A 23,155-nucleotide genomic window follows, 5' to 3' on the forward strand; every position below is an offset into this window, starting at 1 on the left:
GTGGGTCGCGGTAGAATCCCATAGGTTTCTATGGGCATCGCCAGATTTTTTGCGAAACTCGGTGGGGGATGCTTTGAGCATCCCAAAATGCGGTAAAAACTCAGATATCTGGGTTTTTATCGCATTTTTAGTTTAGAGAATCTCCCCCATTATGATGAATAACAATGTTTGCTCGGCAATTCTCACACCTATTATGATACATTCACTTGGCACACAAAGGGTTATTAATAAATTATTGTAGATTAATTCTAAATCAGAGAACTGTAATAAACATGTTGGGCCGGATGTAATGAGGCACGACTCATGCGGACGGTCAGGTCGCCGGCTGAACTCAGACGTTTCTGTAAAGGGACAATCACTTAAAAGGCAAAACCCGAGCCGCAGGTATTAGTGGCTTACTTGCCCTATGGGGCCCATTTACCACCATCCGCATCGTGCAGTGATAACATCGGCCCCACTCACAGTCACACGGATGTATCATCTATCGCATGCAGGGATTGTGATAAAGCTCTCTCCCTGCGATGGGTCTACACAGCACCATACAAAATACCCCGATGCTGTACTTCGTGTGCGCTGCCGGCACCCTCTCCCAATTGCGACAGCACCGCGACCCCACTCCGATCACCGCTGGTATACTCGCCATCCCCCGGAGATCAGCTCCTGCAGCGCTGCCAGTCTTCTGTGCTTCCAGTGCTGTGAAGTGAGCTACAGCATTGCAGCATCACTTTACTGTATCGGGGGTCCCAGCACAACAGGAGTCCCGGGAGACTGGCAACCGTCACCAGACCACCGATCCCCCAGGAGGGTAGTATGGTGTTTTGAGGTTGATGTTTTTTTTTGGGAGGGGGGGGGGGGGGGATTTATTATACATAACGAGTTTTAAATAGCTAAACCTCATTGATGGATGGACCCCCAAACAGGACTATAGGCCTTATTCTAGTTCACTCTGACAAAATCCTTCTTAGATAGACAAAACCGGGTTGGGATCATTTGGTCTATTGCATTATGGTCGAAAGTCATTAGGTCGAATCCATTAGGTCGACATGCTAAAAGGTCGACATGACTCTAGGTCGACATGGGAAAAGGTCGACATGATTCTAGGTCGAAAGGTCATTAGTTCGACAGGTCATTAGTTCGACAAGGTCATTAGTTCGACATTGTCTATGTCGACATTCACAAGGTCGACATGGGGTTTTTCACTGTTTTTTTACCTGAATGTCAACACAGTCGACATGGACACAGTTTAAAGTGCACTGCATCCCCTCGCATCGCTCGCTGCGCGTCGGGCACGGTGCCTCGCTACGCTCGGCACACTATTTTATTCTCCCACCACGCCCTAGTGGATGGTAGGGCATGAAATACCGCCTGTCGGCACATGTTGGCTCAAAAAACAGTGAAAAACTCCATGTCGACCTTGTGAATGTCGACATAGACAATGTCGAACTAATGACCTTGTCGAACTAATGACCTGTCGAACTGATGACCTTTCGAACTAGAATCATGTCGACCTTTTCCCATGTCGACCTAGAGTCATGTCGACCTTTTAGCATGTCGACCTAATGGATTCGACCTAATGACTGTCGACCATAATGCAGTAGACCAAATGACCGCATCCCACAAAACCATGTGCACTGCAGGGGGGCAGATGTTACTGGTGCAGAGAGAATTAGATTTGGGTGGGGTTTTACTTCAAAGTGAGATCTATATTGCAGTGTAAAAATAAAGCAGCCAGTATTTACCCTGCACAAAAACAAAATAACTCACCCAAATCTAATTCTATCTGCACATGTTACATCTGCCCCCCTGCAGTGCAGCATGGTTTTGTCCATCTAAGAAGGATTTTGTCAGAAAGAGTGAACTAGAATAAGGGCCTATGAGTGTGCGCTACGGCAGTATCTTCGTTTTACATAAAAAGTGAATTGAACACATTACATACCTGGCAATAATGTTACATAATACTGGAGTATAGGTTGGGGGACTAAGGAGGGATCCGATCACAGACTGCGCCATACCAGAGGGGAGCATGGAAGAGGGAAGAGGACAATTGTGTAGAATAAGAGTTGGCAGAAGCTAATTGGGGTGGCCAATCTCGGGAATGGATGGGCGGGATCCTGGGATTTGGCAATTAAACTGCCGGGATTTGAATTGGAAACTCTGGGGCTTTGGGAATTGTCTGCGCAGTCTAATGGCGGGCAGCATCTGAGCACCCAGCTCAGACGCTGCCTGCTGCTCCCGTCTCCAGCTGCATGGCTCTGAGCAGCGTGACGTGGCAACACCGCTGCACCCCCCACACTGCCTCTCCCATCCGCTCATGTGAGTAAATGTGCGGGGTGGCTGGTTTTGCGGGGGGGGGGGGGGGCGCGACTTTTTTTTTCTTAATCGGAAGGACAATCCCGGGATTGAGGAGGTCTTCAATCTGGAATCCCTACTGCTAATGTAGATTTATGTATTTATTTATTAACAGTTTCTTATATAGCGCACACATATTCCGCAGCGCTTTACAGAGGATATTTGAACATTCAATATTTGAACTGCCCCAGTGGAGCTTACAATCTGTTTTCCCTACCACATGTACACACACACACACACACAGACATTCTAGGGTTAATTTTGTTGGGAGCCAATTAATCTACCAGTATATTTTGGATTGTGGTAGGAATCCGGAGCACCCTTTAGAGCCATGGTGGGAATAAAACCTATGACCTCAGCGCTGTGAGGCAGTAATGCTAACTATTACACCGTCCGTACTGGCAATGTCAAAAAGTGATAAAATGGAGAGCGATAAACAACCAGCCAATCAGCTCCTATCTGCTATGTTACAGGTTGGGTTTTAAAAAGGACAGGTAGGAGCTGATTGGCTGGTTGTTTATCATTCTCCAGCTTGATGTGTGTGTTACACTTATTCCAGATGCAGCCACATGTAGCACTCCCCCTGCTGGCACTATGACATATTACAAGGTGTCAGAGAAAGCTGGTGTAGCATTATTAGAATACTCTCTGTGCCGTTACCTGGATCCAGGTGAGTGAATGAGTAGTACTCCCCCTGCTGGCACTATGACATATTACAAGGTGTCAGAGAAAGCTGGGGTAGCATTATTAGAATACTCTGTGCCGTTACCTGGATCCAGGTGAGTGAATGAGTAGTACTCCCCCTGCTGGCACTATGACATATTACAAGGTGTCAGAGAAAGCTGGGGTAGCATTATTAGAATACTCTCTGTGCCATTACCTGGATCCAGGTGAGTGAATGAGTAGCACTCCCCCTGCTGGCACTATGACATATTACAAGGTGTCAGAGAAAGCTGGTGTAGCATTATTAGAATACTCTCTGTGCCATTACCTGGATCCAGGTGAGTGAATGAGTAGTACTCCCCCTGCTGGCACTATGACATATTACAAGGTGTCAGAGAAAGCTGGGGTAGCATTATTAGAATACTCTGTGCCGTTACCTGGATCCAGGTGAGTGAATGAGTAGTACTCCCCCTGCTGGCACTATGACATATTACAAGGTGTCAGAGAAAGCTGGGGTAGCATTATTAGAATACTCTCTGTGCCATTACCTGGATCCAGGTGAGTGAATGAGTAGCACTCCCCCTGCTGGCACTATGACATATTACAAGGTGACAGAGAAAGCAGGTGTAGCATTACTAGAATACTCTGTGCCGTTACCTGGATCCAGGTGAGTGAATGAGTAGTACTCCCCCTGCTGGCACTATGACATATTACAAGGTGTCAGAGAAAGCAGGTGTAGCATTACTAGAATACTCTGTGCCGTTACCTGGATCCAGGTGAGTGAATGAGTAGTACTCCCCCTGCTGGCACTATGACATATTACAAGGTGACAGCAGGTGTAGGATTATTAGAATACTCTCTGTGCCGTTACCTGGATTCAGGTGAGTGAATGAGTAGCACTCCCCCTGCTGGCACTATGACATATTACAAGGTGACAGCAGGTGTAGGATTATTAGAATACTCTCTGTGCCGTTACCTGGATCCAGGTGAGTGAATGAGTAGCACTCCCCCTGCTGGCACTATGACATATTACAAGGTGTCAGAGAAAGCTGGTGTAGCATTACTAGAATACTCTGTGCCGTTACCTGGATCCAGGTGAGTGAATGAGTAGTACTCCCCCTGCTGGCACTATGACATATTACAAGGTGTCAGAGAAAGCGGGTGTAGCATTACTAGAATACTCTCTGTGCAGTTACCTGGATCCAGGTGAGTGAATGAGTAGCACTCCCCCTGCTGGCACTATGACATATTACAAGGTGACAGAGAAAGCAGGTGTAGCATTACTAGAATACTCTGTGCCGTTACCTGGATCCAGGTGAGTGAATGAGTAGTACTCCCCCTGCTGGCACTATGACATATTACAAGGTGTCAGAGAAAGCAGGTGTAGCATTACTAGAATACTCTGTGCCGTTACCTGGATCCAGGTGAGTGAATGAGTAGTACTCCCCCTGCTGGCACTATCACATATTACAAGGTGACAGAGAAAGCTGGGGTAGCATTACTAGAATACTCTGTGCCGTTACCTGGATCCAGGTGAGTGAATGAGTAGCACTCCCCCTGCTGGCACTATGACATATTACAAGGTGACAGAGAAAGCAGGTGTAGCATTACTAGAATACTCTGTGCCGTTACCTGGATCCAGGTGAGTGAATGAGTAGTACTCCCCCTGCTGGCACTATGACATATTACAAGGTGTCAGAGAAAGCAGGTGTAGCATTACTAGAATACTCTGTGCCGTTACCTGGATCCAGGTGAGTGAATGAGTAGTACTCCCCCTGCTGGCACTATCACATATTACAAGGTGTCAGAGAAAGCTGGTGTAGCATTACTAGAATACTCTCTGTGCAGTTACCTGGATCCAGGTGAGTGAATGAGTAGCACTCCCCCTGCTGGCACTATGACATATTACAAGGTGTCAGAGAAAGCAGGTGTAGCATTACTAGAATACTCTGTGCCGTTACCTGGATCCAGGTGAGTGAATGAGTAGTACTCCCCCTGCTGGCACTATCACATATTACAAGGTGACAGAGAAAGCTGGTGTAGCATTACTAGAATACTCTCTGTGCAGTTACCTGGATCCAGGTGAGTGAATGAGTAGCACTCCCCCTGCTGGCACTATGACATATTACAAGGTGTCAGAGAAAGCAGGTGTAGCATTACTAGAATACTCTCTGTGCCGTTACCTGGATTCAGGTGAGTGAATGAGTAGCACTCCCCCTGCTGGCACTATGACATATTACAAGGTGACAGCAGGTGTAGGATTATTAGAATACTCTCTGTGCCGTTACCTGGATCCAGGTGAGTGAATGAGTAGCACTCCCCCTGCTGGCACTATGACATATTACAAGGTGTCAGAGAAAGCTGGTGTAGCATTATTAGAATACTCTGTGCCGTTACCTGGATCTAGGTGAGTGAATGAGTAGTACTACCCCTGCTGGCACTATGACATATTACAAGGTGTCAGAGAAAGCTGGTGTAGCATTACTAGAATACTCTGTGCCGTTACCTGGATCCAGGTGAGTGAATGAGTAGCACTCCCCCTGCTGGCACTATGACATATTACAAGGTGTCAGAGAAAGCAGGTGTAGCATTACTAGAATACTCTCTGTGCAGTTACCTGGATCCAGGTGAGTGAATGAGTAGCACTCCCCCTGCTGGCACTATGACATATTACAAGGTGACAGAGAAAGCAGGTGTAGCATTACTAGAATACTCTGTGCCGTTACCTGGATCCAGGTGAGTGAATGAGTAGTACTCCCCCTGCTGGCACTATCACATATTACAAGGTGACAGAGAAAGCTGGTGTAGCATTACTAGAATACTCTCTGTGCAGTTACCTGGATCCAGGTGAGTGAATGAGTAGCACTCCCCCTGCTGGCACTATGACATATTACAAGGTGTCAGAGAAAGCAGGTGTAGCATTACTATAATACTCTGTGCCGTTACCTGGATCCAGGTGAGTGAATGAGTAGTACTCCCCCTGCTGGCACTATGACATATTACAAGGTGTCAGAGAAAGCAGGTGTAGCATTACTAGAATACTCTCTGTGCCGTTACCTGGATTCAGGTGAGTGAATGAGTAGCACTCCCCCTGCTGGCACTATGACATATTACAAGGTGACAGAGAAAGCTGGTGTAGCATTACTAGAATACTCTGTGCCGTTACCTGGATCCAGGTGAGTGAATGAGTAGTACTCCCCCTGCTGGCACTATGACATATTACAAGGTGTCAGAGAAAGCAGGTGTAGCATTACTAGAATACTCTGTACCATTACCTGGATCCAGGTGAGTGAAGGAGCCAATAACGAAGTCCATGGTGGAAACCGCCAGTAACAGCAGAAGTAACAACTGCAGCCGTATGATCCATTTCACGCCAGCCAGATTGATTCCCAGCAACCCCAGGAGCACCGCCAGCGAGATGCCCCGAACGGACCAGGTGCTCTGCAGGTGGAGCAGATCCGCGATAGACTCTGCGAAGCCGGTGATATACATGGCACCTGCAACACACTAAGGAAAGGGCTCGGTTACAGAAAGTGGCAGCCTCCGGCCTCCAATCCACAGTCACAGAGAGGTCACATGACGGCTCAGGGAGCGAAACGCGTTGTAGCACAGATATAGCTCAAAGTAAAAACTTGCTAGGATCTAGCAGAGAATGATGGGATGGGTCTACACAACTGAGAGGAACTGGGTAATTCCATACTTGAAAAGGATCTAGGAGTCCAAATAGACAGCAATCTAGGATGTAGTGCCCATTGTAATGTAGCTACAAAAAAGGCCAACAAAATTCTGGCATGTATTAAGAGGGGAATGGAAACTAGGGACTCAAGGGTAATTATGCCACTATATAAAGCATTGGTGAGACCTCACCTAGAGTATGGAGTACAGTTCTGGGCCCCACACTATAAAAAGGACATCATAGAATTAGAAAAAGTCCAAAGGCGAGCAACAAAGCTTATTAGGGGAATGGAGAATTTAAGCTACGGGGAGAGATTAAGCAATTTGGGACTATTTACATTAGAAAAGAGACGTTTAAGGGGGGACATGCTCAACATGTACAAGTATATCAAGGGCCAATATAAGGAACTGTCACACACCCTATTTTCTACTAGAAAGGAATCTAGGACGCGAGGGCATGAGTATAGATTAGAAGAAAAAAGATTTCATTCAGCTAGTAGAAAGAATTTCTTTACGGTCAGAACAGTCAAACTCTGGAACTCTCTTCCCAGAGAGGTGGTAACGGCTGGCTCATTAAATGCGTTCAAGGCAAAGTTGGACAAACATTTACTGGAGTCCAAACACACACACGCACACACACACACACACACACACACACATATATACACAAGGCATTGCAGCCAATGACACTTACCTGCCCAAATACATAGAGAAGACCAACTGTTCCTCCCACTTTGCCCCCCAGCACGGTGGAAATCATGGAGTAGACCCCACCGCTGCCTATGCTGCACCGCTCACACACACCGATGCCGGACACCACCGTCACCAGGGCCACGAGGATGACGAAGGACACCAGGAATATGCCCAGGAGGACTCCGGTGTTACCCTACATGTCACAGAGTGGTAGAATTAGGTGGTGCATTTACCATCTGAGGTCTAACACTTGATAACGCAGCCACGGAACAAGATGCACAAATCAATAACAAACCGTGATCAGCACAATATGAATGCATCTATGTTCGGTACAGTACAGATGTAAAACAAACACTGTATAACATTATACACTTCTACAGGGACATCTGCTGGCCAGAAGAGGGAATAGCACCATCACAATGTTCACATGAAGTCTAGTGTTAATATAAGATTAAGCGAGGGCTGCATAGGCATGAGGGCATTTAAGAGCCTGTGAATTTTGTGATTATCCCAATAAAGTTGTTGAATAGTTCATTACCCATAGAAGTGCACATGATTGATAGTTAGAGTAGCCAATTAGGTAGAAAAGGGGTGGTAGCTTATGCAGGGGTATATAAAGGGGAGTCAGATGATGCTGCTTCCTCTCTTACCTCTTCACGTAGACTTCCAGCAGTACCTGGCTCTGCTCGGGTGAAAGTCGTTGGTAAAGGAAGTCGGGTACCAGGTGTGTTCAGGTTTTGGTGCAGGGTGTTACAACCTACAATAAGTCTGTCGCAGTACACAGTGCTCCGATGTTCTCATCGGTCGTTATTGAAGCGTATACGTCTGTCACTGTCGACTTGCCAAGAGCGGTTTATGGGACCCACCCCCCACAAAGCCCCGCCCACAGCTCCGACGACTGGTCCTGATGATACTTAGCCTAAAACCTGCCTGGGATTGTGAGCTATGAAATAGGGCATCACAATCGGTTCAGTGGTTTCAGAGTTTATCGCAATCACTAAACAGACGTTCTCATTTATAAGATGTATAGAGAAGTACGCACAAATACTGTTGTATATCATGTAAATAAAACACTTCTGTTGTCATCACATAATAACAGCATCTTCTATGGTGAATAAAGGTTGTTTTTAATTTTTATGCAACTTTTAAAAGATCTTTCTTTTGTCACTTGTATACGGTCTCTTCTCCCTGATATAGGCCTGTTGTCATCTGTTCTTGTTTACAAGTTTTTTTGTGACTTCTTTACACTAGGAATTATTGTTGGAATGCAAAAGACAGCTTTGTTCTGTTCCTATAGTGACAGCTACCATCTTAAAGGGGGTTGGGATCATTTGGTCTACAGCCTGATGGTTGGCAGTCATTAGGTCGACACCATTAGGTCAACATGGGAAAAGGTCGACATGGGTCTAGGTCGAAAGGTTATTAGTTCGACAGGTCATTAGTTCGACAATGTCTATGTCAACAGTCAAAAGGTCAACATGTGTTTTTTACAATTTTTTGACCTGAATGTCAACACAGTCGACATAGACAGTTTCAAGCGCACCACATCCCCTCGCTACGCTCGGCACACTATTTTATTCTCCCACCACGCTTTAGTGGATGGTAGGGCATGAAATACCACCTGCCGGCTCAAAAAAAATGTGAAAAACCCGATGTCGACCTTTTGACTGTCGACCTAATGACCTTTTCACCTAGAACCATGTAGACGTTGTCCCATGTTGACCTAGACCCATGTCGACCTAATGACTGTCTACCATCATGCTGTAGACCAAATGACCGCATCCCCTAAAGGTCTGGGTAGGACAATGACATGATCAGTGTTTAAGCAGCCCCAGGGAGCCGCGGGAGAGTACGTAACGGGGGTGCATGTAAATATAACTATTGTGCCAAATAAAACTGTACACATTTGGGTTTTGTACAAGAACTTATGTGGTGCTGAATGCCGTTCCTTGTGATGCTTTTTATTGCATTTCTTTCAAAACACATTATTCGGGACAAAAATGCAAGTAATATAGAGTACGTGTACATAGTTGCATGTTGGAAAATCTCACAAGATAATGTACATTGCAGACAAACAGAAAACGGTCGCAGAATAACGTTCCACCAAATTACAAGTATGCAGTGCAATAAAAACAAAAAGGGAACAAAGCCAATCATGTCAATTAGAAACCACATACATCAATAAAGTGGAAAGAGAAAAATGGGGGGGGTAACACGCCACTCTCCCTGACCACATAACACTACCTATGTGATAATCAGTCATCGGTAAATGAACATATATGAGAGGTAAAAAAGCTTCTCCCAGGGGATCGGCGCAGCACACATCTAGCACAGGGGTGCATGTGGACCTTATCCTTTAGTTTGGACAATATTTCCTTGGCCTCGCTTTGTATTTGATCATAGAGAATGAACGTACATGAGTCTGAACCCACGATATGAAATATTAATCAAAGTCCCCCTGGCAATACAGGGGTGGGTGTACAAGGCATTTGTATGTGTCCGTTATGTATCAGCAGGAGAAACATCGGAGTGTGAGCCGATACACCCAATCGGGAACAGGAAAGTGTCCACGCCGTACAAGTGCTGGCTATCAGCAAATTGCCTTCTATCTGGGACGGAAATTCAGTGGGAGTCACGTGGAAGCTAATGGAACTGCAGGGCAGATGCTTGTTCTAGGTCAGTAGTGGCATAGTCTTGGGAATCTTGCAGCCAATCTACCGCATATCAGTATTGGACTGCTAGCGCACAGTTTCTAACGCATGGCACATTGATGCCTCCCATGTCTTTGGTTTGATTTAGTTTAAATAAAGATATTCACATTTTTTTTTCTCCCCGCCCAAATAAATGCACTAAAGGCTTTGGATAATAACTGAAGATCAGAGTAATGGAGGGAGCAATTGCAGGGGATAGAGAAGTCGGGGGGAAAGCTTCCATTTCAGGTGACACCTAACAAGATATTAACGTGGTAGGTTATTTGGAAATATGTAGCCACTTGACAAATAACAACCAGAGTGTTAGCCGAATACTGATCAGCCGGGTGCACGGGGATATTTATACCTAGACACTTCAAAGAGGAAGTTGCCCATTTAAAGGGAAACGAGTGTCCCCAGCCCTCCGCGGCTCCTGCACGTAGCGCCAAAGCCACCATTTTAGATTCATTCATTTTGAATCCTTAAATGGCATCGTAGTCTTGGCGGAGCCGGGAAAGGGACTCTTAGATAAACGTATGTGCAGTCTATCAATGATAGGTCACCGTAGGATCAGGTCTGAATTACCCCTACAGTGAGATGTGGCGAATACGCTTAACATATGCATTTAAGTGGATTAAGATAACATGTCCCTTCCCAGGTAATGCTGGGCATACTACATGGTGTACCCAGAGCGACATTGCCAGCGGTGGCACCCGGCATCAGAGAGTGTGTATGCATACACACTTGCCGACGCCAGCAGCAACGGAGCGGGGGCCATGCTCGCTTGTGATGTTCTGCATCGATTTGCATGTACGACGGCCGAAGATTACTCTGATGACGCGCGGAACCATCGTCATCGTCAGTGCTCACTGGACGATATGGAGATTATGTTACTCCGGCCCATCAGAATGGGCAAAACCATTTATTTTATCGTGTACCTAAGTGGTTCTGAATTTTTTTGAAAACATGGCGCCCCTGTGTATCAGAAGTTTTTTTTTATGGCACCTCTAGGAAAAAAATAAAAGTTTCTCATAAAAAAATGATAATATTATGAAGGAAATCGCGTTTATCTCTCTTTAAACAAAAAGTGTAATTACGGTGGGCCCCCTAGGCTATCCAGGTCCTACTGTCCCCTCCTAATCGTGGCAATGATAATAGCACTTGTTCCATGTGCGCCCCCAAAGTGCAATGACATATTTATTAATCACCTTAAACTGGGCAATATTCATTATTATAATGCACACGTGGTTCTGGTAAAATCGGATCCCTCAACCAACACAAACTCACCACAAGCCACCCGGTCCGGAGAAACAACACCACCCCGAATATATTGATCATGCAGGAAGTAAAGACGCCATCCCAGGTACCGAAGAGAATCGGTTCCCAGACAAAGAGCTGAATCTTCCACCATGGCTGTGACCGCAACTGTGAGACACAAGAGGAGTGAGAAACACCACAAGAGACGAATGGTTGGTGAAACGCGTTGTATGTCTGAAACACTCCCTCACCTGTGCGTCCTCGTGGAACAGGTCTGTGATATTTCCATTCTCCATCATGTTTCCGTTCAGCGGAGCTTTAATGTTCCCATTCAGTGATTACGCTGCAATGATGTCACCTGTAGAGAGTGATGTGATAGGACCATCCAGGACGTGACTCCTCCCTCTGCATCATGACACTATTACAGAGAACCACAAATGACACAAGGGTGACCAAACGGGTACAAAGCTCAGTGTTGCAGTTACTGTGAGCAACTAGGGACAGGAACGAGCACTAGGGGGACAATAATCAGGGTTATTATTACTCAAAAAATATTTAAGTATCGTTTCTACCTCACCTATTTTTTTTTTGTTTCTTTCAGTCCAAAACTATAAAATGAATGTTCAGCACTGGCAAGATTTTGGATCATAAAGGTTTATAAGATGCATTGAGAACAATGCTTAACTGGACCAGTATATTATACTAGTAAGCCCGCTGGAAGGAAAAGCTTCGAAAGCTAGTCTGCTACCTTCTGTGTTTGTGCATGTGTGAGAAAGAGATGTAGTTTCACTCTCTGCCAGCAGATGGCAGTGTTTCGGAGATTCACGGACACATACATACATACATATATATATATATATACATACATATATATATATATATATATACATACATATATATATATATATACATACATATATATATATATATACACATATACATATACATATACATATATATATATATATATATATATATATATATATATATATATATATATATATATATATATATATATATATATATACACATATACATATACAATAGAATCGAAGGGGTCCAACATTAACATCTTCTATGACCTGGTAAAAAAGGATCTATGCGACACAGAACAAGCACCGATAAAAACTAAAAATCTGACTAACTCTGAAAGGGAGGCATTGAAGAAATTACAGAAAAACAAAGACCTGGTATTAAAACCTGCTGATAAAGGGGGGGGTATGGTCCTTATGGACAGAGAAGCCTATGTAAAAGAAGCAGAAAGGCTCCTGGCAGATGAAAACTCGTATAGTAAACTCATGACTGATACAAAAGATACATACATCGAGGAACTACGTAGTCTTCTGCTACAAGGTCTCAGAACCAATATTTTAACAAAAGATGAATATCAATATTTATTAAGATCAGACCCCATTACCCCTATTTTTTACTTTTTACCAAAGGTCCATAAGTGTTTGACTAATCCACCTGGAAGACCAATTGTGGCAGGTATCGACTCCTTGACTTCCAACCTGTCCCAGTATGTGGATATTTTTCTGAATAAATATGTGAAATGCTTACCCTCATATCTAAAAGATACGACAGCAGTCCTGAACACGATGGAAGATTTCGAATGGAAGGAGACCTACAAATGGGTAACCATAGATGTCCAGTCATTATATACTTGTATCGAACACCACAAAGGAGTAGAAGCCTGCAAAGTATACCTAGAAGAAGACGCCTCACTTTCTCCAGAACATAGGAATTTTATCTGCGATGTAATGCTTTTTATCCTGCACCATAACTATTTTAAATTCCAAGATCAATTTTACCTACAGCAATGCGGAACAGCAATGGGGACTATCTTTGCGCCTAGTTTCGCAAACCTTTTTATGGGACACTGGGAAAACTTTTATATCTACAATAACCTTGTTTTTAAGAGTGCCATAATACTATATAAACGTTACATAGACGATATTTTAATCATCTGGCATGGAACGAACTCACAATTCCAAGAATTTTTTAAAGACCTAGACAAAAATGATTTGAACCTCAAGTTCACCTCCAACATACAGCAGGAATCCATAGAATTCCTTGACCTGATCCTGACACACGAGAACAATAAAGTGATAACAAAGAACTTTGTCAAAAGTGTGGATAAAAATAGCTACCTACACCACAAAAGCAATCATCTAAAAAGATGGAAAGAAAATATCCCATATTCTCAATTCCACAGGATTAAACGCAATTGTAGCAAACAGGAAGACCTGGAAGAACAACTTACCCTGTATGGCCAGAGATTTGCGGAAAAAGAATACCCAGCGGGCCTCATCGAGAAAGCAGCAGAAAAAACAAGAAACACGAATCGTACATCACTACTAACGTATAAAACAAAGAAAGAGGACAAAAAAGAATCGGTAGCATTCATCACTACATATAATAGACATGAAAACACGATAAAAAAATCTATACAAAATCACTGGGGGATCCTACTGATGGACCCAATCCTGAAAGAGATCCTACCCCCAAAACCTGACATCGTTTACAGGAAGTCAAAAAACCTGAAGGACCTACTAGCACCAAGCATGCTCAAAACATCTAAACCCTCCACAAAATTACCCAAATGTAAGGGATCCTACAAATGTGGGAAATGTGTCATCTGCAAGTACCTCCACCCAAACAGAAAACATTTTACAGATACCGGGGATAACAACGAGTTCCAGATAAAGGACTTCATGAATTGCAACTCCACTTCTGTCATCTATCTACTAGAATGCACGTGTGGAAAGAAGTATGTAGGCAAGACCAAGCGCCCACTGAAAATTAGGATTCAAGAGCACGTAAGAAGCATCAAAAACAAAGTGGAAAATCATGCAGTCCCTAGACATTTTCTAATAACCCACAAATCAAATCCAGAAGATATGACATTTAAAGCTATTGAACATGTCCAGCTGGGGGAAAGAGGAGGTGACCTTGCGAAAAAACTATCCCAAAGGGAAATGTATTGGATATTCCAGCTCCAGACACTACATCCGAGTGGCCTAAATGAGGGATACGAAATCGCTCCGTTCCTGTAAAGGTCCTGTAACCCTCATGCGAGAGGAACCTTATCCCCCTGTGTTTTCCACACAAATGCACCCCTTCACCCACCACCCCCCCCCCCTCCTCCTCACCCCCCCTTAATTTTTCTTCTTTTTCTTCTTATGTCTATCTCCTTGTATCCCCTTTTCCTACACACTTTCTGAGCAAATAGGTACTCGGTTCCGAGAGGTATTCAGGTCCGAGAGGAAGAAGAGAAAACATTACAGTCATACCACACTGGCAATGCCCAATCTCGTCCGATCTTGGCAGCCAAGCAGTGTTTGGGCCTGTCCAGTATCGGGACAGGAGACTACCTGAGAAGAACAGGTTCTGTAATGAAAGACGCAAACAACCTCGTGAAAAGGACAACCGCAAAAAATACCAAAGCTCAGTTCACACACGTTCACCCTCTCATTCATCTTCTACAAGCCTCATCTATCTGCCTGTCACCTATCACTGAACCACCTATCGCCTTTAAATATATGTTAGCAAAGTTTTATATAGACACTTATTGTAAATATAAATAAAATATAATCACAAGGTCACTCACACCAAACAATAATAATAAAAATTATTTTAACACCTATATATGTTTCATCACTATAGTATATACACTATCTATGTATATAACTTGTCCCTTTCTTTTTATTCTTTTTATTATTATTCTTTTTATTATTATTATTTTTACTGCTATACAGAGGTCACCATTGCCTTATAAAGGTCATTTAATATTTAAGCACTTTAATAATTATGCTGCTATTATATGTATAAAAAATTTTTGCTGCTATTTCGTTTGCTGCTATACTATGAGTACTGCCATACAACTCTCTACCTCAAGAATTATCCTTATCCCAAAGTATATATATATTATTTATCCCAGTTCATTATTGCTGCTATATCTGATATCTCTTAAATTTACTGTATATATATATTTATTATCATTGTCACGTAATTAACATGTATAAACATGCAAATGTGCAAATATTAATACAATGTATTTTATACCCCCATGTTCCGCAAGAAATCGTCATGAATAAAACACAAGCAAACTTCGATCTATGCACTGAGAACCATAAAGATGGCCGCTTTTCAATACAAAAATCCACAAAGGTCCCAGGCAAAATGGCCGCCGAACAGAGTCAAAAACCATGCTAGAGCCAAGACAGCTTGTAATCGCAATCCTGAACATGATGGACAGTCGCCACAGCCAACCCCCGCAAAGCGCTACAAAACGGAAGTGTGGCAACGCGATACTTCCGCTTAGGAAGGGCGGAAGTCGTCCTATCTAACTGAACTACACGTATACAGGAAGCGGGGCGGAAGTGACGTCCGCCAACCGGAAGTGGGGACGCGCATCCCCCTCTCATAAATATATTGTTTTCTCATTCCCTAATGTTGTTTTTCCTGCGTTTTTTTAGTAATAAGAGTCAGCTAACACTAAGCCCCTAAACCACTGTATTAATAGAAGAAAAATATGTATAAAACCTTGAAGGTAAAAACGGAGGACACATCCCACAGGATGTGACCTCATAACCATGTGCATTAGGCATACTGGGTATAAATAGAGCCTCATACACATCTCTCCCTCACCCCTTGAAGAAGTCTCCTAGACGAAACGCGTTGGGTACTGCCTGCTGACTCCTCTACTAAGATAAGTCCTTTTACTTTTAAACCTCCTAATTTATTTACCTCCCTATTTTTTAGCGACATCGTATGTAGGCCTTTTTTAAGAAAATATTTCGCATTTTTTACTTCAGTGTTTTTTCTATATATATATTGTATTTTTGTCTGTTCTCCATTTTTAGTGCTATTGTGCACTTTTTTTATATGTTAAATAAACCTTTTTTATTATAAAAAGCTTTTCGTGTATTATACAGGTATTTATTGTCGCTTACCTCTATCCAACCAATTACATATACATATACATATATATATCTATCTATATCCCCTCCCCACACACAGAGGAGGCATAAAGAAGGCGCACACTAATCATTCTACCACGGGCCCAGCCAATCCGCGGATCTCCAGCTGTTATGTAACTACACATCCCAGCATGCTCTGCCACAGTTTTTTTTTTTTTTTTTTTTTTAAACACATTTTATTTGAAAGTATTTCAAAACAATGTATGTTACAACAAATCAAATAAAGGCAAGAAACATTGAAAATCACATCTGGCTGACTTGGTGTTTTCTTTCAGTTTTTTTTTTTTTTTTTCCCCTACTTTTCAGTTCTAGTCTTTACATTGTACTATCACATTAATTTCAAAGTATTTCAATGTTGAGTTGTGTGGTTTTGGGAATTAGCGGCAAAGCGGGTAAATTCTATATCATTCTCCCGAGCCACTTAGCATTTAGGGTTTAATAGGAGAAGGTATCCACGACCAGCGCAGAGATACCTGCAAGTCAGTCAAATTTTTATACAGCAATATAAATTTCTACTTGTTCGAGCCTCATAGTATTAAAACAACTTACGATACAAATCTTATCTGGGTTTAATATGGGTGGGAAGGAAGGGAAGGGGTAGGCAAACAAGACAGGGGGCGACAGGACAACAAAAATTTACCATAATAGCCTATAATTCAATATTCTAAGTGATCTGTCGTAACAAAAACCATGTAGTGTTCTCAAAGACTTTTTGTATGGACGTCTGAACCTCGGTATTGAGGGTAAGGATATAGGTTTCCCATTTGGCATAGAAGCGCCTGACTCCCTTTTCTATATCTGTTAATGTTGCTTGACGCTCAAAGAATAGAGTCTTGAGAATGGAGTTTTTCAACTCCGCTAAAGAGGGGGAAGTTTTTACTATCCAATGAGTCAGAATTAGTTTTTTGGCTAATACCAGAATTAAGGTAATGAGAGAGATAATCTTTTTTTTGTTGGGCCCCAAGTTCCAGTTATTGAAGTAGAGAAAGAGGAGTGGTAGTGGGTCGTATGTTAGCTGCAGTGTGAAAGTTGTGTTTAAGAATGTAACTAGTTTTCTCCAAAATATTTTTATATGTCCACATCCCCAGAAGTTGTGAAAATAGTCTGCACCCCTCATTTTGCACTTTGGGCATAGTCCTAGATCTCCCGGGATAAAGTGACTTCGTTGTTGTTGTGAGATATAGGCCCTGTTAAGAAATTTGAGGTGTGTCTCTTGGAGAGAGGCTGATTGTAGGTACTTAAGGGAGGTGGGGAGTTTTTTGAATATTGTTAATAGTGGCGGAATGGTAGGGATGTCTATTTTCCATCTATTTTCCAGGTTTTGGAGTAGTTTATCTTTCGGAATTACTATTAGCTCTTGGTATAAGTTCCTAATCCTGTATCCCCGAATATTATGTTGGGCTATGAGCGAAAGCACTGGGTCAGGGTGAACAGGTGTCACATAAGCCTTGGGAATAGATTGCGCATAATGTCGTGCCTGTAAATACATAAAAAATTGTGTGTTAGGGAGTTGGAATTTAGTTGCTAGATCTGCAAACGATAAGATTGTGCCTCCTGGGTCGAAGACGTTACATGTGGCTGATATTCCCTTCTGGCGCCATTCCAAGTACAGCGGATTCTCCAGACCTGGTGCAAAATTGGGATTGCCCCAGAAGGTAATATGTGGGGTGTTAGCTGGGTTCCTGCCAAAACCTTTATGGATTGATATCCACATTTTATACGTTTCTTTGAATAATAGGTTGTTTTTGATGTCAATGGGGATGTCCTTACTTGATACATGGAGCAGTGCAGCTGGTGAGAATGGGTGGAAAAGTTCCTTTTCCAGGTTATCATTTGTGTATATGGATTTATTAAGAAGCCAGTCAGTTGTGTAGCGAAAGTGGGCTGCTTGAGAGAAAGCTTGGGCATTTGGGAGTGCAAATCCTCCGTCTTGTTTTGGAAGTACTAGTCTGGACATAGGCATCCTGGGCTTTTTCGCTGCCCAAATAAACTTTGTGACCATTTTATTATAGTGTGCGAGGTCTTTTTTGGAAAGGGCCAAGGGGATCATTTGGAAAATATATGAAATCTTTGGGAAAATGACACTTTTAACAATCGTTATCCTCCCATATAATGAAAGGGGAAGGGTTATCCATCTGTCTAATAGTTTCTCAATATTCTGTAAGATTGTCTTAAAGTTGGCAACATATAAGGAGTCTAGATGTAGCGGAATCATGATTCCTAAGTATTTCATTGGGGTAGTACATATTGTAAATTGTTGCATGCTGGGGTGTGTTTTGGCATATAGGGGAGGCCACGCCAGAGGGAGGAGATGTGATTTATCTTGGTTTATTTTAAATCCTGAGAATGATCCAAAGTGCTCTATAATTGTCATTGCTGCAGGTATAGATCTGGGCGGGTTCGAAATAAAAAGAAGCATATCGTCTGCAAACATACTTAGTTTGACTTCCAGATGGCGTATTTTAATACCCATGAATGAGGAGGAGGATCTAAGTTGGACTGCTAAGGGTTCCAGGGCTAGGGCAAAAAGGAGTGGGGAAAGGGGGCAGCCTTGACGAGTGCCACGCTGGATCTGGAAGGGCGCGGATAGGTAATTATTTGTGAGTATTTGTGTATTGGAGTTTGCGTATAGGTTACTAATGGCGTCTATGAATGGTCTTGGAAAGTTGAATTTCTGTAGGGTTGTAAACAGGTGGTCCCATGAGATCATATCAAAGGCCTTTTCGGCATCTAAGGATAGAATGGCACAAGGGTCGGGAGATTTTGTAGACTGAGTCCACTGCATTACAGTGAGCAGTTTCCTAACATTTAACACTGAGTGGCGGCCCCAAATAAAACCCGTCTGGTCTTTGTGGATTATGGATGGGAGGAATAATTTCAATCTGTCAGCAATAATCTTAGTATAAAGTTTATAATCCGTATTCAAAAGGGAGATAGGACGGTAAGAGGCAGGTTGAGTGGGATCGCGTCCAGGTTTTGGGATAACCTTTAGAAGGGCTGAATTAAAATAAGGGGGGGGAGGGGCACCTTTTAGTAGAGAGTTAAATAAGGCGGCTAAGGGGGGGGGCAAGTTTTGGGGCTAAAAGCTTGTAATATTCACTGGTCAGTCCATCTGGTCCTGGAGCTTTACCTGGCTTGAGTTGGCCAATGGCTCTAGTTACGTCTTCTTCAGTGATATCCGCTAGTAATGAGTCTGTATGTTCTGGGTCTAGAGCTGGGAGTGAGAGTGTGGACCAGAATGTGTTTTTGCGTTGTTGGTCTGGTGGGACTGAGGTATATAGGTTTGTATAAAATTTATGAAAGGTAGATGCTATCTCTTGGCCACGGTGTTGGAGGGTACCATTGTCGTCCGCCAATGAGGTAACTATAGCGGGGGGGGTGTTGGCCATTAAGCAGATTGGTCATTAGTCTATTGGATTTTCCTCCAAATCTGTGGTATTTACTCTGGGATTGGAATGACATCTTGGTTTCTATTTTGGACAGAAGGGTATCAAAGACAATTTTAGCTTGGTTGTAAGCTTCTCTGTGCATCGAGGTGGGGGAAGACTTGTATGTCTGGTATTTATCTGAAAGTGTGGTTTGGGCTTCAAGATACAATTTAGCTCGGTCCTTACGGAGATGGGAATAATACGATATAATGGCTCCCCTGAGGACCGGTTTGGATGCCTGCCAAAACAGGTGGGGAGAGTCTGCCTCAGCTGAAAGATTGTTATGCTTATAATCCATCCATGTGGATTCTAGGAGGGCCTGAAATTTAGTGGAATTTGCCAAGTGGCTGGGGAATCGCCAGTTGATGTATGGGCCTCTATCTAGGGTAGTGTGTAGGGCAATCCAGCTTGCCGCATGATCGGAGACCGATATCGTCTCAATTTCTGCGCCGCATACCAAGGGGAAGGCTCTAGTAGACAGAAGGACATAATCAATGCGTGATAATGTGTTGTGTGCAGCAGATAAACAGGTAAATTCTCTATCCATTGGGTTACAAGCCCTCCACACATCAGTCAGGTGGAGGCTAGACATTAGGTATTGTAGTCCTCGTTTCGAGGGGGGTCTCCTGGATGGGGCTGAAGATTCTCTATCAAGCACATTAGATATCACAGTATTAAAATCACCAGCTAGCACAATTGAAGTATCAATATAGGGGGTTAATATCGTTACTAGTTTACGGAAAAAGGGCTTAGAAAATACATTGGGGGCGTAGACATTACAAAAAGTATACCTTGTTGACTGTACGGTGGCGTCCACTAGCACCCATCTCCCATCAGGGTCTGTGAGCGTAGAATGAATTTGTGTGATTGCCTGCTTCTTTACTAGGATAGCTACCCCTCTGGATTTTGAATTGTATGGGGAGGCCGCCATCAGCGACCACCCCAGGGTATTTAATTTCAGGGTTTCAGGGGGGGTTAAGTGCGTCTCTTGCAAGAATGCAATATCTGCTTTTAATTTGTGGAGATATAGCAGGATTTTTTTACGTTTAGAAGGGACGTGGAAGCCACCGACATTCAACGTGACAATTTTTAAATCAACCATTTCCCATTAAACGGGCGTAGCAGCCCGGCTGACCATTACCTAGTACACAAATCTCGACAGATCTATTGTTTTTGTACATTAAATAATTCTTGGCTACATTAGTAAAATACATATAAGGGTAGAACATGTAGGGAAGGAAGGGAAGGGTAGGGGTGAACAAGGGGAACCAGTGGGCCAGGAGTCCCGCAGTTACTACTGCATGGATCAAAAGTATGAAAAGATATTGCATAGGCATATTTTCCTGGCCCCCCTGGTCCCTCAAAAACTTGGTGTGCAACAAAATTACACACGGACCTCCGGAAGCCCAGGGGCAGAAGTGGCCACTGGGTTCCGTGTCTTCAAGATCAGGGCATACAGTGCGCTAAAGCTTTCAGGCTCGCCCCAGCCTGTGTATCAACATGAGGCGCCATCTGCGGCCTCTCAAACTGTGTGTACTCCACAACTCGCTAATTAAATAATTGAACTACCTACATTCTTTTAAACATAGTTAACAATAATTAACAATAACATTGGATTAGCTTCACGTCAATGGATCATGACAGTAATATAAACAATTTTAGTTTCGGTTATCCTTCCAGGGGAATAGATAAATTCAATAGCAGGGGAGGGGGAGGGGAGGGGGGGGCAGGATATCGGGTCAGGAGTTAACCAGTATGAGGATTCAAACCTATCGCTTCAGACAGGGATAGCTGTAGACTCTTTTCCACAATCTGTACGGACTCAGTCTCAGTACTTCAAAATAGAATCCAAAAAATTCCAGAGTGGGGTATACATTTACGGCAGTCAAGTCCCAGTAGCTTGGGAGCAATTATATCCCGCTGGGGGGGTCACACTCTTCCAACCCAGTTATGTACTTCACTTGGTCTGGTTTTCTCGCCACATAAGAGACATAGCTGAGAGGAATTCTTAGGGCTCGGTTTCCCCTCAATGGGGTACGTTGAATTCTGCTATCCGGGGTGGGGGGTGGGGGGGGGGGAAGGGTTGGGATAAAGTCAGGCAGTATGAGGACCCATTCCTGTTGATACAGGCGAAGATGTATGGGAGAACTCCCCCAGCAAATGTGAAAGTCTCGGTCTCACCTCCCCCTACCCAACATATTCCGTGGGAAATAAGGCAAGTGCTGTAATTAAGCAGTAATGGTGCAAGTTCAGCAAAGTCCTGTCAGAGATCTGGGATATGCTTTTTGAACTATTCATCTGGGGGGGCTGAGGAAAAGGAGGCCTGTGCTTGTTCCATCAGGAAGTCCTCTGCATCATGCACAGTGCTAAATTCTTTGTAGGAGGAGCCAGCAAAAATTCGCAGTTTTGCGGGGTAAAGCAGAGCAAATTTAGTTTGATTTTTTACCAATCTGGTGCATAATGGGGAAAACTCTTTTCTCGCTCGAGTCACCTCCGCCGAGAAATCTTGAAAGATAAGCAACTTGTTCCCATTCCATTGCAGGGTCCTATTCTGTTTAAAGGCTGACCACAGCGCCTCCTTGTGTTGGTAATTGAGGCATTTAAATATTACTGCCCGAGGTCTGTTGGAATGGTCTTCCCTGATCGGTCCCAGCCTATGGGCTCTTTCTACTATCATGCCCGCGCATGAATCTACCACCTGTAGCAATTCTGGCAGGGTATGTGTGATAAAGGAGTATAATTCTGGACCTTTGATCGTTTCAGGGAGGCCAATGATACGTAAATTGTTCCTTCTCGAACGATTTTCCAAATCGTCGAGCTTGTTTTGTACTGTATAGGCAGACTTCTGTAGGGACTCAGTGGTGGCCTTTAGTGTGTGAATGTCCTGGAAGGCTTCTCCCAAATGTGCCTCGTTTATGTTGACCTTTTTTGTGATCTGCTTTAGCTGTGATTTAATGTCTTGGACAGACTGCTGCAGCTTAGCAGCGTGGGCGTCCAGGATGGGGTTAATAGTATCTTGTATAGCCCGCACCATGTCTGTATATGTTAGAGCTGCAGCCTGGGATAAGGGAGGAGAGGAGGTGAACAAGTCAGGCTGGGTTTGAGGTATAAATGTCTCTTCCCCACTTACTTGAGTGCGCTGTGGCTGTGGCAGCATTTGGGGTTGTAGCTGTAACGCTGACTGCGCTGGCTGCGCTTGTGTGTGTGAGCCGGCGGCCATCTTGGGCTGGACTCGCGGTGGGAGAGAAGGCTGGCGTCTGGGCTTTCCAGCTGGCGTGGGGGAGAGAAATCTCTTCATTAGGTGCAGGGCGTTCTTGGGAGCGTCTGCCGGCAGGTGCCCGGGTTTCGTGCGTGGAGTGGAGCGCTGGCGGGCGGCTGGCTGGCTGGGGCGGCTGGGGAGCTCAGCACGCTGCGTCCT

General features: G+C 43.8%; 1 protein-coding gene and 1 pseudogene across 10 annotated transcripts in view; one reads left to right on the plus strand and one right to left on the minus strand.

Moving 5' to 3' along the window:
* The window catches only part of SLC12A8 (solute carrier family 12 member 8), a 55,394-nt gene that overhangs the window by 24,739 nt on the left and 7,500 nt on the right, over positions 1-23,155 (minus strand). For all 10 annotated transcript variants that reach the window (XR_014450842.1, XM_083154278.1, XM_083154277.1 and 7 more), the window contains 4 exons: positions 11,579-11,745; positions 11,358-11,495; positions 7,382-7,573; positions 6,288-6,519 (listed from right to left, as the gene is read on the minus strand). Coding sequence is in view for 9 of the 10 variants with exons in the window: in XM_083154278.1 (XP_083010404.1) it covers positions 6,288-6,519; positions 7,382-7,573; positions 11,358-11,495; positions 11,579-11,626 (610 nt within the window). In the remaining variant the exon portion in view is untranslated. The remainder of the gene's footprint in view (positions 1-6,287; positions 6,520-7,381; positions 7,574-11,357; positions 11,496-11,578; positions 11,746-23,155) is intronic.
* LOC146025256 (5S ribosomal RNA) lies at positions 14,607-14,726 on the plus strand (annotated as a pseudogene).

The sequence above is a fragment of the Crinia signifera genome, chromosome 7 (genome assembly GCF_055691185.1).
Source record: "Crinia signifera chromosome 7, ASM5569118v1, whole genome shotgun sequence".
Taxonomy (NCBI): Eukaryota; Metazoa; Chordata; class Amphibia; order Anura; family Myobatrachidae; genus Crinia; species Crinia signifera.